Below are 13967 nucleotides of genomic sequence, written 5' to 3'. Positions count from 1 at the left end.
TGTAAAAAGGATTATTCAACCTGTCATAAACTTGCTGTTACATTGTAACAACCACCGTGTAATTTAGGCCCATCCCCTTTAAACATTGAACGACATTCCCTTTAATCCTCTGGTTGAGTCGAGCCTGAGACTATATGCAGCGTTGTCACTGAGGTGTTGCGTTTTTGTCGGTGGTGACATATTTTCATGAAAGGGCTTCAAGTCAGTGAAATATTTGCTCTTTCTGCATAGTGTGCGTCTTTGTTAGTGTATAACTTGCTTTTTCTCCATTTGCTGTGTTTTGCGATGCACCGGTACATCTTCCTTCTGTCCACCGCCCTGACGTTACTGTTCTCCGGACCAGCTCAAGGATACTTCCCCGAAGAACGCTGGAGCCCCGAATCACCACTTCTTGCCCCTCGGGTCCTCATTGCCCTTGTCTGCCGCAACTCTGAACATTCTCTGCCTTATTTCCTTGGAACTATCGAACGTCTGAATTATCCGAAGGACCGCGTGGCAGTTTGGTAAGTTTCTCAGTTTAAATGTGAGGTATGGTCTCTGTTTTATGATGGTACTGTGGCTAGCATGTTCGATAGCTAACGTTACAATAATTTACAAGGGCAGGGTGTCATATTCCTCGTTACTGGTCAATTTGATTATTTTTAGATGACAGTCAAAAGCAACTTTCCTAGCTCCAACCACATTGTACATATGCAACATCAGAATTACAGCTATCATCACAAAGGTTCCGGAAAGATGAATCCAGTCGAGGTGGGCGCGACTTTCATTGAGTCTTGCACTGCCTGGGAAAGTATTTAGGGGGAAAACGGGGTAGTCATTTTCCTGCAACGTCACCATATTCTCGAATTAATTACGTTGAGTGCCCTGCATGGTGCATGGTGCATAGTGTTCAATTGAATTGGTCATGTTTGGCATTTCTGTTGAGGTAGTAGCAGCTACTACTGTCCAGTGCCTACGTGGTAATAATTCACCCATTGGAAACACAGAAAGGATAGAGCCCCCTCCTTGTAACTAACTAGCTGAGACCTGTCTATCTGTCTACTACTGTATTTCTCCTCACCTTTGCCAAGTAGAGCATATACCCCCAGTCTGCAGACTGTTCACTAGTCAGATTTATGAATGTGTCGCCCTAAGGGATAGGCAAGATACTGATCAGATAGTTAAGCTATTAAACTGAGATGATGACTACAGGAAATATAGCCACAGAAAATCTCTTGATTGTCCCCCATGATGAAAGCGGGGAGGGGACTGGATCTTTATATTTTAGCAGTCTAAATGAGTGGGTGGTGGGATGGAGGTCAATTGGAGTATTTCTTGGTATTAACCTCCAGGTCAGATAAAATACTGTGTAGCCTATTGCTAAACAGTGTATTGATGATGTTTTGAGGTAAATAAAAATAAACAATAACTTGGAACCTCTACTATGGTTAGGCTACTACTGATATAGATATATTGTTATAGTGAATGAGTTGTGTACAGGCCAATGTACTTGGACTGACTAGGGCGTGGGTGATGTTGGTTTTCGCGACTGGTCGAGCACCAGTAAACACTACCAACACTACCACTACTACCTATTTTTCAGATGTTGCCCTACCGGAGTTACACACTCATAGCGTCACTGCTATTAGACTCACGACATACTATGGAACGCCGTTTTGGTCTTTGCGTGTCAAAAAAGATACACGTCAAATAACACAATTTGACAATAGCACTATTTGACCCGTTAAATAAGCTTTTAATTCTAGAATGTTGTGTGTTCTGAATTTGCACGTGCAAGCCAAGCGCCACCGCTGCTATCAGTATGTCACGACTTCTTCCGAAGTCGGTTCCTCTCCTTGTTCGGGCGGTGTTCAGGCGGTTGATGTCACCAGTCTTCTAGCCATAGCGATCCATTTTTCATTTTCCATTTGTTTTGTCTTGTTTTCCCACACACCTGATTTTCATTCCCTCATTACGTGTTGTGTATTTAACCGTCTGTTCCCCCCATGTCTTTGTGCGGAATTGTTTGTTGTAGTGATTGTGCACATTGTTTTCTGCTGCGTGACAGGTTTTGTACCCATACGTTGTTATTCTGGATTCCGGTGGTTTTGTATATAAACTGCTCCGGTTATTACCCAGTTCTGCTCTCCTGCGTCTGACTTCTCTGCCACCAGTTACACACCCCTTACAGAATTCCACACCAAATCTATGGTCAGCAGGAGCAGGTGCCCCTGGTATGGGGGTCGAGGAGCGCGTCCAGGAACACACAGTGATGCTCCACCATCTCGGCACCGCCATGGACTGCGTCGTCCATAGCGGACGGGGAGAGACGGGGAATTCCTCCGGCACCTCCACCAGCACAACAGGGGCCTCCACTACTCGCTCCTCCTGCACCCGGTTCCAGTGGGATTCGCCGGGATGGCTGCTCGCTGCCAGGGTTTCCTGCTTCAGTTGGAATTATACCTGGCCACCGTCCACCCGGCTCCTTAGGGCCGTGAAAGGGTGTCCGTCCTCGTCTCATGTCTCTCGGGGAAAGCCCTGGAGTGGGACAACGCCGTGTGGGTGGAGGGAGATGCGGTGCTGGTGCACTTTGAGGAGTTCACCTGTCGTTTCCGGGCAGTCTTCGACCACCCGCCTGAGGGCAGAGCGGCGGGTGAATGTCTTTTCCACCTACGAGGAGCGCACAGGAGTTCGCTTTGGACTTTCGGACCCTGGCTGCCGGAGCGGGATGGAATGACAGGGCCCTGATCGACCAGTATCATTGCAGTTTGCACGAGGACGTCCGTCTAGAGGCCTGCAGGGACACCACCCTCACCTTCGACCAGCTGGTGGACCTGTCCATTCAGCTGGATAACCTGCTGGCTACCCGTGGACGTCCAGAGCGGGGTCTGTCCGTTCCATCCCCCAGCAACACTGCTCTAATGCCCAAGGAGTTGGGAGGTGCTGCGTTCAGGGAGACCGGAGGAAGTTCCGTCTCGTGCACCATCTGTGGCCGCAGAGGTCACACTGCCGGTCGGTGCCGGGTTGGTTCCTCTGGTGGTCGAGGCAGCAGGCAGGGCATTCTGGCATCACCCCAGGTGAGAAGGCACGATTCTCACCCAGAGCCCTCTGTTGCACACATGTTTGTGTTTGTTACTTTTCCTGAGTTTTACTCGCATTCCCAGCATAAGGCGCTCGTCGATTCAGGCGTGGCTGGGAATTTTATAGACAGATAATTTGCACATAGTTTACATTGTTCCTGTGGCTATGCCCTTCTCAGTTCACGCTTTAGACAGTCGACCATTAGGGTCAGGGTTAATTCGAGAGGCCACCACTCCTCTGGGCATGGTGACGCAGGGGGGTCACACGGAGAGAATCAGTCTCTTTCCCATTGACTCTCCTGCGTTTCCCGTGGTGCTAGGCCTATCCTGGTTAGCTTGTCATGACCCCACTGTTTCACGGCAACGGAGGGCTCTCACAGGGTGGTCGCGAGAGTGCTCGGGGAGGTGTTTAGGGGTTTCCGTAGGTGCTACTGTGGAAAGTCCAGACCAGGTCTCCACCGTGCGCATTCCCCCCGACTATGCCGATTTGGCTCTCACCTTCTCCAAAAAAGAAGGCGACTCAATTAGCATCCCATAGACAGGGTGATTGTGCGATAAATCTCCTGGTAGACGCCGCACTTCCCAGGAGTCACGTGTTTCCCCTGTCGTCCCAGGCGGAGATGGCGGCTATGGAAACATATGTCTCAGAATCCCTGTGTCGGGTACATTCGGTCCTCCACTTCACCCGCCTCCTTGAGTTTTTTTTTTGTGAAGAAGAAGGAGGGAGGTCTGCGCCCGTATATTAACTACCGAGACCTAAATCAGATCACGGTGAGGTACAGTTACCCGCTACCTCTTATCGCCACGGTGATTGAGTCAATGCACGGGGTGCGCTTCTTCACCAAACTAGATCTCAGGAGTGCTTACAACCTGGTGCATATCCGGGAGGGAGACGAGTGGAAGACGGCGTTCAGTACGACCTCAGGGCATTATGAGTACCTCGTCATACCGTACGGGTTGATGAATGCTCCATCAATCTTCCAAGCCTTTGTAGACGAGATTTTCAGGGACCTGGGCAGGGTGTAGTGGTGTATATTGATGACATTCTGATTTACTCCGCTACACGCGTGTGTCCCTGGTGCGCAGGGTGCTTGGTCGACTGTTGGAGCATGACCTGTACGCCAAGGCTGAGAAATGCCTGTTCTTCCAACAGTCTGTCTCCTTCCTAGGGTACCGCATTTCCACCTCGGGTGGAGATGGAGAGTGACCGCATCTCAGCCGTGCGTAATTTGGCCGACTCCCACCACGCTAAAGGAGGTGCAGCGGTTTCTAGGGTTTGCCAATTACTATCGGAGGTTTATCCGGGGTTTTGGTCAGGTAGCAGCACCCGTGACCTCACTGCTGAAGGGGGGCCCGGTACGTTTGCAGTGGTCGGTTGAGGTAGCCAGGGCTTTTGGTCACCTGAGGGCTCTGTTTACCTCGGCTCCCATGCTGGCCCATCCGGATCCCTCTTTGGCGTTCATAGTGGAGGTGGATAGGAGCCGTGAGCTCTCAGCGCTCGGGTATGCCGCCGAAGCTCCGCCCCTGTGCCTTCTTTTCGAGGAAGCTCAGCCCGGCGGAACAAAACTATGACGTGGGGGACCGGGAGCGGTTGGCTGTCGTCAAGGCTTGAAGGCGTGGAGACATTGGTTTGAGGGGGATAAACACCCTTTTCTCATCTGGACTGACCACCGCAATCTGGAGTACATCCGGGCAGCGAGGAGACTGAACCCTCGCCAGGCAAGGTGGGACATGTTTTTCACCCGTTTTGTGTTCACCCTTTCTTACAGACCAGGTTCCCAGAACGTGAAGGCAGACGCACTGTCCCGGCTGTATGACACAGAGGAGCAGCATTTTCACTTTTGGATGAATAGCGTGCCCAGAGTAAACTGCCTCCTACTCAGTCCCAGATGCTAGTATATTAATATTTTTATTGGATAGAAAACACTCTGAAGTTTCTAAAACTGTTTGAATGATGTCTGTGAGTATAACAGAAATCATATGGCAGGCAAAAACCTGAGAAAAAATCCAAACAGGAAGTGAGTAATTTGAGGTTTGTAGTTTTTGAACTCAGCCCCTATCAAATTCACATATGGGTTATGTTGCACTTCCTAAGGCTTCCACTAGATGTCAACCGTCTTTAGAATGTTGTTTCAGGCTTCGCCTGTGAAGGGGGGCCGGATGGGAGCTGTTTCACTAAGGGGTCTGCCAGCAGCCTCGTTCTCAGTCACGTGCATTTCATATGAGAGATCTCTCGTTCCATTGCTTTTCTTCAGACAATGGAATTCTCCGGTGGGAACAGTATTGAACATTTATGATAAAAACATCCTAAAGATTGATTCTATACTTAGTTTGACAAGTTTCTTTGACCTGGTATATAATTTTTGAACTTTTCGTCCGACTGGACCTGAATGCGCTTTTGGATTTGTTTACCAAACGCCCTAACAAAATAAGCTATTTGGACATAAATGGACATAAATGATGGACATTATCAAACAAAACAAACATTTATTGTGGAACTGCGATTCCCGGGAGTGCATGGCTGATTTGGCTGATTTGGGCTCTAAGTGTCGTACTCAGATTATGCTTTTTACGTAAAGATTTTTTGAAATCTGACAGCGGTTGCATTAACCAGAATGTGGGTAGGTTTCTGAGGTCTTATTGCCAGGACCGGCCGGGGGAGTGGGCGGCATTCGTGCCCCTGGTAGAGATGGCCCAGAACTCGCGCCGCCACTCCTCCACTAACCTCTTTCCCTTCAAGTGCGTACTGTGGTATCAGCCGGTTCTGGCTCTTTGGCATCAGAGTCAGACCGAGGCTCCTGCGGTGGACGACTGGATCCGGGTCGCGCGGAGGAGACATGGGACGCTGCCCATGTTCACCTTCAGCACGCCGTGCTGCGCCAGAAATCCAGCGCAGACCGTCACTGCATTGAGGCACCGGGGTACTGGGCCTGGCTCTCGACCCGAAACCTGCCCCTCTGCCTGCCCTGCCGTAAGCTGGGTCCGCGGTTTGTGGGGCCATTTAAAGTCCTGAGGAGACTGAACGAGTTACAGGTTACAGCTTCTCACCGATTTACCGTATTAACCCCTCGTTCCATGTGTCTCTCCTCAGGCTGGTGGTGGCTGGCCAACTCCAGGAGTCTGAGGTGCGGGAGGTTCCTCCGCCCCCTCTGGACATCAAGGGGCCATTGACAGAAGTTTACATACACTAAGTTGACTATGCCTTTAAACAGCTTGGAAAATTCCAGAAAATTATGTCATGGCTTTAGAAGCTTCTGATAGGCTAATTGACATCATTTGAGTCAATTGGAGGTGTACTTGTGGATATATTTCAAGGCCTACCTTCAAACTCAGTGCCTCTTTGCTTGACATCATGGGCAAAAACAAAAGAAAACAGCCAAGACCTCAGAAAAACAATTGTAGACCTCCACAAGTCTGGTTCATCCTTGGGAGCAATTTCCAAACATGTTCATCTGTACAAACAATAGTGCGAAAGTATTAACACCATGGGACCACGCAGCTGTCATCCGCTCAGGAAGGAGACGCATTTTGTCTCCTAGAGATGAACGTACTTTGGTGCGAAAAGTGCAAATCAATCCCAGAACAACAGCAAAGGACCTTGTGAAGATGCTGGAGGAAACGGATACAAAAGTATCTATGTCCACAGTAAAACGATTCCTATATAACGACATAACCTGAAAGGCCACTCAGCAAGGAAAAAGCCACTGCTCCAAAATCGCCATAAAATAGCCAGACTATGGTTTGCAACTGCACATGGGGACAAAGATTGTACTTTTTGGAGAAATGTCCTCTGGTCTGATCAAACACAAATATAAGTGTTTGACCATAATGACCATCGTTATATTTGGGGGGGAAAAGGGTGAGGCTTGCAAGCCGAAGAACACCATCCCAACCATGAAGCACGGGGGTGGCAGCATCATGTTTTGGGAGTGCTTTGCTGCAGAAGGGACTGGTGCACTTCACAAAATAGATGGCTTCATGAGGCAGGAAAACTGTGGATATATTGAAGCAATATCTCATGACATCAGTCAGGAAGTTAAAGCTTGGTCGCAAATGGGTCTTCCAAATGGACAATGACCCCAAGCATACTTTCAAAGTTGTGGCAAAATGGCTTAAGGGCAACAAAGTCAAGGTATTGGAGTGGCCATCACACAGCCCTGACCTCAACCCTATAGAAAATTTGGGCAGAACTGAAAGGCGTGTGCAAGCAAGAAGGCTGACAAACCTGACTCTGTAACACCAGCTCTGTCAGTAGGAATGGGCCAAAATTCACCCAACTTACTGTGGGAAGCTTGTGAAAGGCTACCTGAAACGTTTGACCCAAGTTAAACAATTTAAAAGCAATGCTACCAAATACTAGTTGAGTGTATGTAAACTTCTGACCCACTGGGAATGAGATGAAAGAAATAAAAGCTGAAATAAATCATTCTCTCTAATATTATTCTGACAATTCACATTCTTAAAGTGGTGATACTAACTGACCTAACTGACTTGCCTAGTTAAAGGTTAAAAAAAATACAAAGAACTGGAAATTTTACTAGGATTAAATGTCAGGAATTGTGAAAAACGGAGTTTAAATGTATATGGCTAAGGTGTATGGAAACTTCCGACTTCAACTGTATATGCCTCAGATCCAAAATGAAAGGAATAGGCCTATCTGGACCTACACAACCAATGACAGAATTACATTTTGTTGGCTACCCATGCATATGGTTTCTGGAGAGCAGAGGAGGAGCGGATTCCGACTGTACACGACTTGGAGAGGTCTTGGTTTGTGCAATCGGGAGTTTGTTGAGTATGTAAGTAAATCTTGGACAGCTAGAGTGAGGAGACAGGAGTGAACAAACTTAGCAAGGACCTGCAGTGTTTTCACAGACCAGTGTGACATCAGCAATCCACTTAACACTGAGAAGATAGAACCTGCTTTGGCTGCCTGCTATTAGGACTGGAGAATTATAAACTGTGCTGTCAGTGGCACTGTTGTGCCTAGAGGTTTAGGCCAGACCAGCACTCTGACTCTGTTGCCTGTTTGGAAACAACCCCTAGGCACTATTCTGCATGATTTGGATAGGTTAATATGGGAAGTAGCTCCTCCCTTGGGCCCCATCTAGAAGCAGCCCCTAGCTCCTAACCCCTAGGCACTGATCTGGAAGAATTTGACATGAAGGCCTGCAGATTAAACATGACGATAGTTAGCTCCTCGTTGCCCTATGCTTACAGAGTAGCCTACCTAGCCAATCCTCTCAGATCTACATGCCCAAAGGAGGTAGGGGATAGGGGTTGTCTCTTGACGGGGCCTAGGGCTCAGGAGGAGTGATAGGTGTTGTAACTAGAGAACGACCAATATTGTCACACTCTGATCTGGTTCACCTGTCCTTGTGATTGTCTCCAACTACTGCAGGTTTCACTTATTTTCTCTGGTGTATTTATCCCTGTCTCTCTGAGCCAGTTCGTCTTGTATGTTTTCAAGTCAACCAGCGTGTTTTCCGTACTCCTTTTCTATTCTCTTTTTGCGAGTCCTCCCGGTTTTGACCCTTTCCAGTTTTCTGGACTCCATTCCCGCCTGCCTGACCATTCTGCCTGCCCTGACCTCGAGCCTGTCTGCCCTTCGGGACCTCCTAGACTCTGAACTGGTTTTGACCTTTTGCCTTTACACGACCATTCTTTTGCCTACCCCTTTTTGGATTTAATCAACTTCAAAGACTCTTACCATCTGCCTCCTGTGTGAATCTGGGTCTCGCCTTGTGCCCTTATAGATATGGATTTTTTTTACGGCCAATACCAATTTAGGGGGGGTCAAGGAGTCCGATGGCCGATTATTTTTAGGCTGATATTCAATATCATTACATTTGAACATTTTGATGACAATTTTCCAGAGACAGCAGTGTATATTCGTTAATACATACATTTTAAAATCACACAATACATTTGACTTTATTTTTACCAATCTAACTACATAATATTATTTTACTTGAATGGTAAATCTCTTGATAAACTTGGTAAATTAAGATGGCATAGACATACTCACAATGCAGGTGAATGCATATTCAATATGAGTGTCTGCATGCATTGAGTTATTGAGCTTGTTTTGGCTTATCAGTGGAGTGTAGCTATGGTGCTACAGGTAACAAAATCTATTTGTCTTCCATTTGGGACTTATATTAGCCTACAACTGATCCAAAATGCGCAGTATTTCTGTTGCATGTATTTGAAATACATATTTTAAGTACTTGGGAATTGGAATTACACTGGGCTGAACTACACACCAATGTATTTTCAAAATACAAAATAGTTTTCTATGAAAAATGTTTATAGTGGTTCACCCTGCGTATGTACCAGAAGGCTGATACACTATGGTGTGATAACAGCGTCTGCTAAATTAACTAAATGTATATGTTTAAATGTTTGATGAGGGGAAAAGTACTTCATACAATTGTGATATGTTGTTGTCTCACCTGCATTCGGAAAGTATTGAGACCCCTTGACTTTTTCCACGTTTTCTTACGTTACAGCGTTATTCTAAAATGGATTCAATAAATTTTTTTCATCATCAATCTTCAAACAATACCCCATAATGACAAAACAAAAACAAATGTATTTACGTTTTTTTTTAAATCTTTTTTTTTTCAGTACTTAAGTACTTTGTCAGTACTTAAGTATTCAGACCCTTTGCTAAGACAAGGAACTTCACTGGACTTTATGCAAACTGGAAACCATATATCCTGAGGCTGCATTTATGGTAGAAGGGCAATTTAACAAAGCAAATTTGAGGAAAAGGCTTCCTAAATTCAATCAGCATATCGACTGTAGCACTTGCGCTGGAAAAACACTCGACCATTGCTACTCCAACTTTCAGGATGCATACTAGGCCCTCCCCCGCCCTCCTTTCGGCAAATCTGACCACAACTCTATTTTGCTCCTCCCTTCCTATAGGCAGAAACTCAAACAGGAAGTACCCGTGCTAAGGACTATTCAATGCTGGTCTGACCAATCGAAATCCACGCTTCAAGATTGTTTTGATCACGCAGACTGGGATATGTTCCGGGTAGCTTCGGAGAATAATATTGGCGTGTACACCGAGACGGTTACAGATTTTATCAAGAAGTGTATAGGAGATGTTGTACCCACTGTGAATATTAAAACCTACACTAACCAGAAACCGTGGATAGATGGCAGCATTCGCCCTAAACTGAAGCGCGAACCACCGCATTTAACCATGGCAAGGTTACTGGGAATATGGCAAAATACAAACAGAGTGGCCATTCCCTCCGTAAGGCAATCAAACCATCAGTACAGAGAAAGTGGAGTCGCAATTCAACGGCTCAGACACGAGACGTATGTGGCAGGGTCTACAGACAATCACGGACTACAAAAGGAAAACCAGCTACGTCGCAGACACCGACGCCTTGCTCCCAGCTACCAAGGACTGTGGGCTCTCCTTCTCTGTGGCCGACATAAGACATTTAAGACGTGTTAACACTCGCAAGGCTCCCGGCCCAGACGGCATCCCTAGCCACATCCTCAGAGCATGTGCAAACCAGCTGGCTGGTGTGTTTACGGACATATTCAATCTCTCCCTTTTCCAGTCTGCTGTCCCCACATGCTTCAAGATGGCCACCATTGTCCCTGTACCCAAGAATGTAAAGGTAACGGAACTACATTTCTATTGCCTGGTAGCACTCACTTCTGTCATCATTGAGAGACTAGTCAAGGATCATATCACCGCCATCTTACCTGTCACCCTAGACCCACTCCAATTTGCTTTACTGCCCCAATAGGTCCATAGACGATGCAATCGGCATCACACTGCACACTGCCCTATCCCATCTGGACAAGAGGAATACCTATGTAAGAATGCTGTTAATTGACTATAGCTCAGCATTCAACACCATAGTACCCTCCAAGCTCGAAGCCCTGGGTCTGAACCCTACCCTGTGCAATTGGGTCCTGGACTTCCTGACGGGCCGCCCCCAGGTAGTGAAGGTAGGAAACAACACCTCCACTTCGCGGATCCTCAACACTGGAGCCCCACAAGGATGCATGCTCAGCCCCCTTCCTGTACTCCCTGTTCACCCATGACTGCGTGGCCATGCACGCCTCCAACACAATCATCAAGTTTGCAGATGACACAACAGTAGTAGGCTTTATTACCATCAACGATGAGGGCCCTGGTAGTGTGGTGGTCAGGAAAATAACCTCACTCAACGTCAACAAAACAAAGGAGATGATCGTGAACTTCAGGAAACAGCAGCGGGAGCACCCCCCAATCCACATCGACGGGACAGCAGTGGAGAAAGTGGAAAGTTAAGTTCCTCTGCGTACACATCACAGACAAACTGAAATGGTCCACTCACACAGAGAGCGTGGTGAAGAAGGCACAACAGCGCCTCTTCAATCTCAGGAGGCTGAAGAATTTTGGCTTGTCACCTAAAACCCTCACAAGCTTTTATAGATGCATAATCAAGAGCATCCTGTCTGGCTGTGTCACAGTCTGGTATGGCAACTGCACCGATCACAACCCCAGGGCTCTCCAGAGGGTGGTGCGGTCTGCACAACTCATCCCTGGGGGCATACTACCTGTCCTCCAGGACACCTACAGCACCCAATGTCACAGGAAGGCCAAAAAGATCATCAAGGACAACAACCACCCAAGCCACTGCCTGTTCACCCAGTTATCATCCACAAGGCAAGGTCAGTACAGGTGCATCAAAGCTGGGACGAGAGACTGAAAAATAGCTTCAATCTCAAGGCCATCAGACTGTTAAATAGCCATCACTAGCACAGAGATGCTGCAGCCTGCAAAAAGACTTGAAATCATTGGCCACTTTAATAAATGGAACACTAATCACTATAAATAATGTAACTTTAATCATGTTTATATCTTGCATTACTCATCTCATATGTATATATTGTATTCTATACTATCTACTGTATCTTAGTCTATCCCGCTCAGACATTGCCCGTCCATATATTTTATATATTCTTAATTCCTTTACTTAGATTTGTGTGTATTAGGTATTTGTTGTGAAATTGTTAGATATTACTTGTTAGATATTGCTGCACTTTCGGAACTATAAGCACAAGCATTTCGCTACACTCGCAATAACATCTGCTAAACTCGTGTATGTGACAAATCAAATTTGATTTGATTTATTTTAATGAGCTCTGCCCTGAAACAAGGCCAATAATAATACCTAGTGTGCTTTGCAGTTCATTTTGGCATGTTCTGTTGACATATACATTTTGGTAATTTAGCAGACACTCTTATCCAGACTGACTTGCTCAACTGAGGTAGATGAACAACAACATATGACAGTCATAGCAAGAAAAATGTTTTTGTAACCGTTACTGAGAATGTTGTTGCTGTTCGGGCCAGCTACTTGCAAATGTATTTTTGTATTTAAATAAACAAAAATAATGTATTTTAATTCAATACATTATAAAATGCACTTTTTGTAGTTTATTTTGATACATTGATCTTTATGGTATTTTGTATCTGTATGTTGTTATTGTATTTTGTATCCCTGCTACTGATCAACGTTTGCATAGAAGTATCACTCCAGCATGTCACACCTATATAGAAGGACATCATTATAGGCACTGCTCTTAGTTGGAGAATATAAAATAACATCTGTTCATTGCAAATGGGTCCATCGTAACATTATGATTTGTGATCACGGATGCTTATGAAACTAGTTTTCTTTTGTCATTTTCCACGATCGGGAATAGATTTTTTTTCAGCTGTCAGGAGCATCTCTAAACAACTCAGCTGGCAGGACGAAATTCCAAACAACTCAATTGGCTATTTCAGCTATGTGTTAAGAAATGGGTAGGTTGTAACTTGATCCTACTGCTACGATTGGATAGAGTGAGGCTGTAACTCCGCTCCCTTTCACATCTTCTCATATCTCTCTCTATCGCTCATACTCTAGAATGGGGACACCCCTTAAAATTAGTGTATTCGGCTATTTCAGCCACACCCTTTGCTGACAGGTGTATAAAATTGAGCACACAGCTTTGCAATCTCCATAGGAAAACATTGGCAGTAAAATGGCCCATACTGAGGAGCTCACTGACTTTCAACGTGGCACCATCATAGGATGCCACCTTTCCAACAAGTCAGTTCGACAAATTTCTGCCCTGCTAGAGATGCTCCACTCAACTGTAAGTGCTGTTATTGTGAAGTGTAAACGTCTAGGAGCAACAACGGCTCAGCCCGCAAAGTGGTAGGCCACACAAGCTCACAGAACGGGACCACCGAGTGCTGAAAGCACGTAAAAATCACTACCGAGTTCCAAACTGCCTCTGGAAGCAAACTGCCTCAATAACTGTTCGTCGGGAGTTTCATGAAATGGATTTCCATGGCCGAGCAGCAGCACACAAGCCTAAGATCACCATTTGCAGTGCCAAGCGTCTGCTGGACTGGTGTAAAGCTCGCCACCATTGGACTCTGGAGCAGTGGAAACGCTTTCTCTGGAGTGATGAATCACACTTCACCATCTGGCAGTCCAACGGAGGAATCTGGATTTGGCTGGTGCCAGAAAAACACTACCTGCCCGACTGCATAGTGCCAACTGTAAAGTTAGGTGGAAGAGGAATAATGGTCTGGGGCTGTTTTTCATGGTTCGGGCTAGGCCCCTTAGTTCCAGTGAAAGGAAATCGTAATGCTACAGCATACAATGACATTCTAGATTCTGTGCTTCCAACTTTGTGGCAACAGTTTGGGGAAGGCCCTTTCCTGTTTCCGTGCACAAATCGAGGTCCATACAGACATGGTTTGTCAAGATTGGTGTGGAAGAACTTGACTGGCCTGCACAGAGCCCTGACCTCAACCCCATCTAATACCTTTGGGATGAATTGGAACGCCGACTGTGAGCCAGGCCTAATCGCCCAACATCAGTGTCTGAC

At 46.3% G+C, this 13967-nt stretch overlaps 1 protein-coding gene across 1 annotated transcript in view; it reads left to right on the top strand.

Moving 5' to 3' along the window:
- The first annotated feature begins 96 nt into the window (after window positions 1-96).
- LOC112225870 (procollagen galactosyltransferase 1) overlaps window positions 97-13967 on the top strand; it is a 28914-nt gene continuing 15043 nt past the window's right edge. The window contains exon 1 of the mRNA XM_024389969.2: window positions 97-503. Coding sequence (XP_024245737.1) covers window positions 286-503 — 218 coding nt within the window. The 5' untranslated portion in view covers window positions 97-285. The remainder of the gene's footprint in view (window positions 504-13967) is intronic.

Source organism: Oncorhynchus tshawytscha, linkage group LG27 (genome assembly GCF_018296145.1).
Source record: "Oncorhynchus tshawytscha isolate Ot180627B linkage group LG27, Otsh_v2.0, whole genome shotgun sequence".
Classification (NCBI taxonomy): Eukaryota; Metazoa; Chordata; class Actinopteri; order Salmoniformes; family Salmonidae; genus Oncorhynchus; species Oncorhynchus tshawytscha.
The sequence above is the reverse complement of the archived record's forward strand: the minus strand, read 5'-3'. Positions and strand labels throughout refer to the sequence as shown.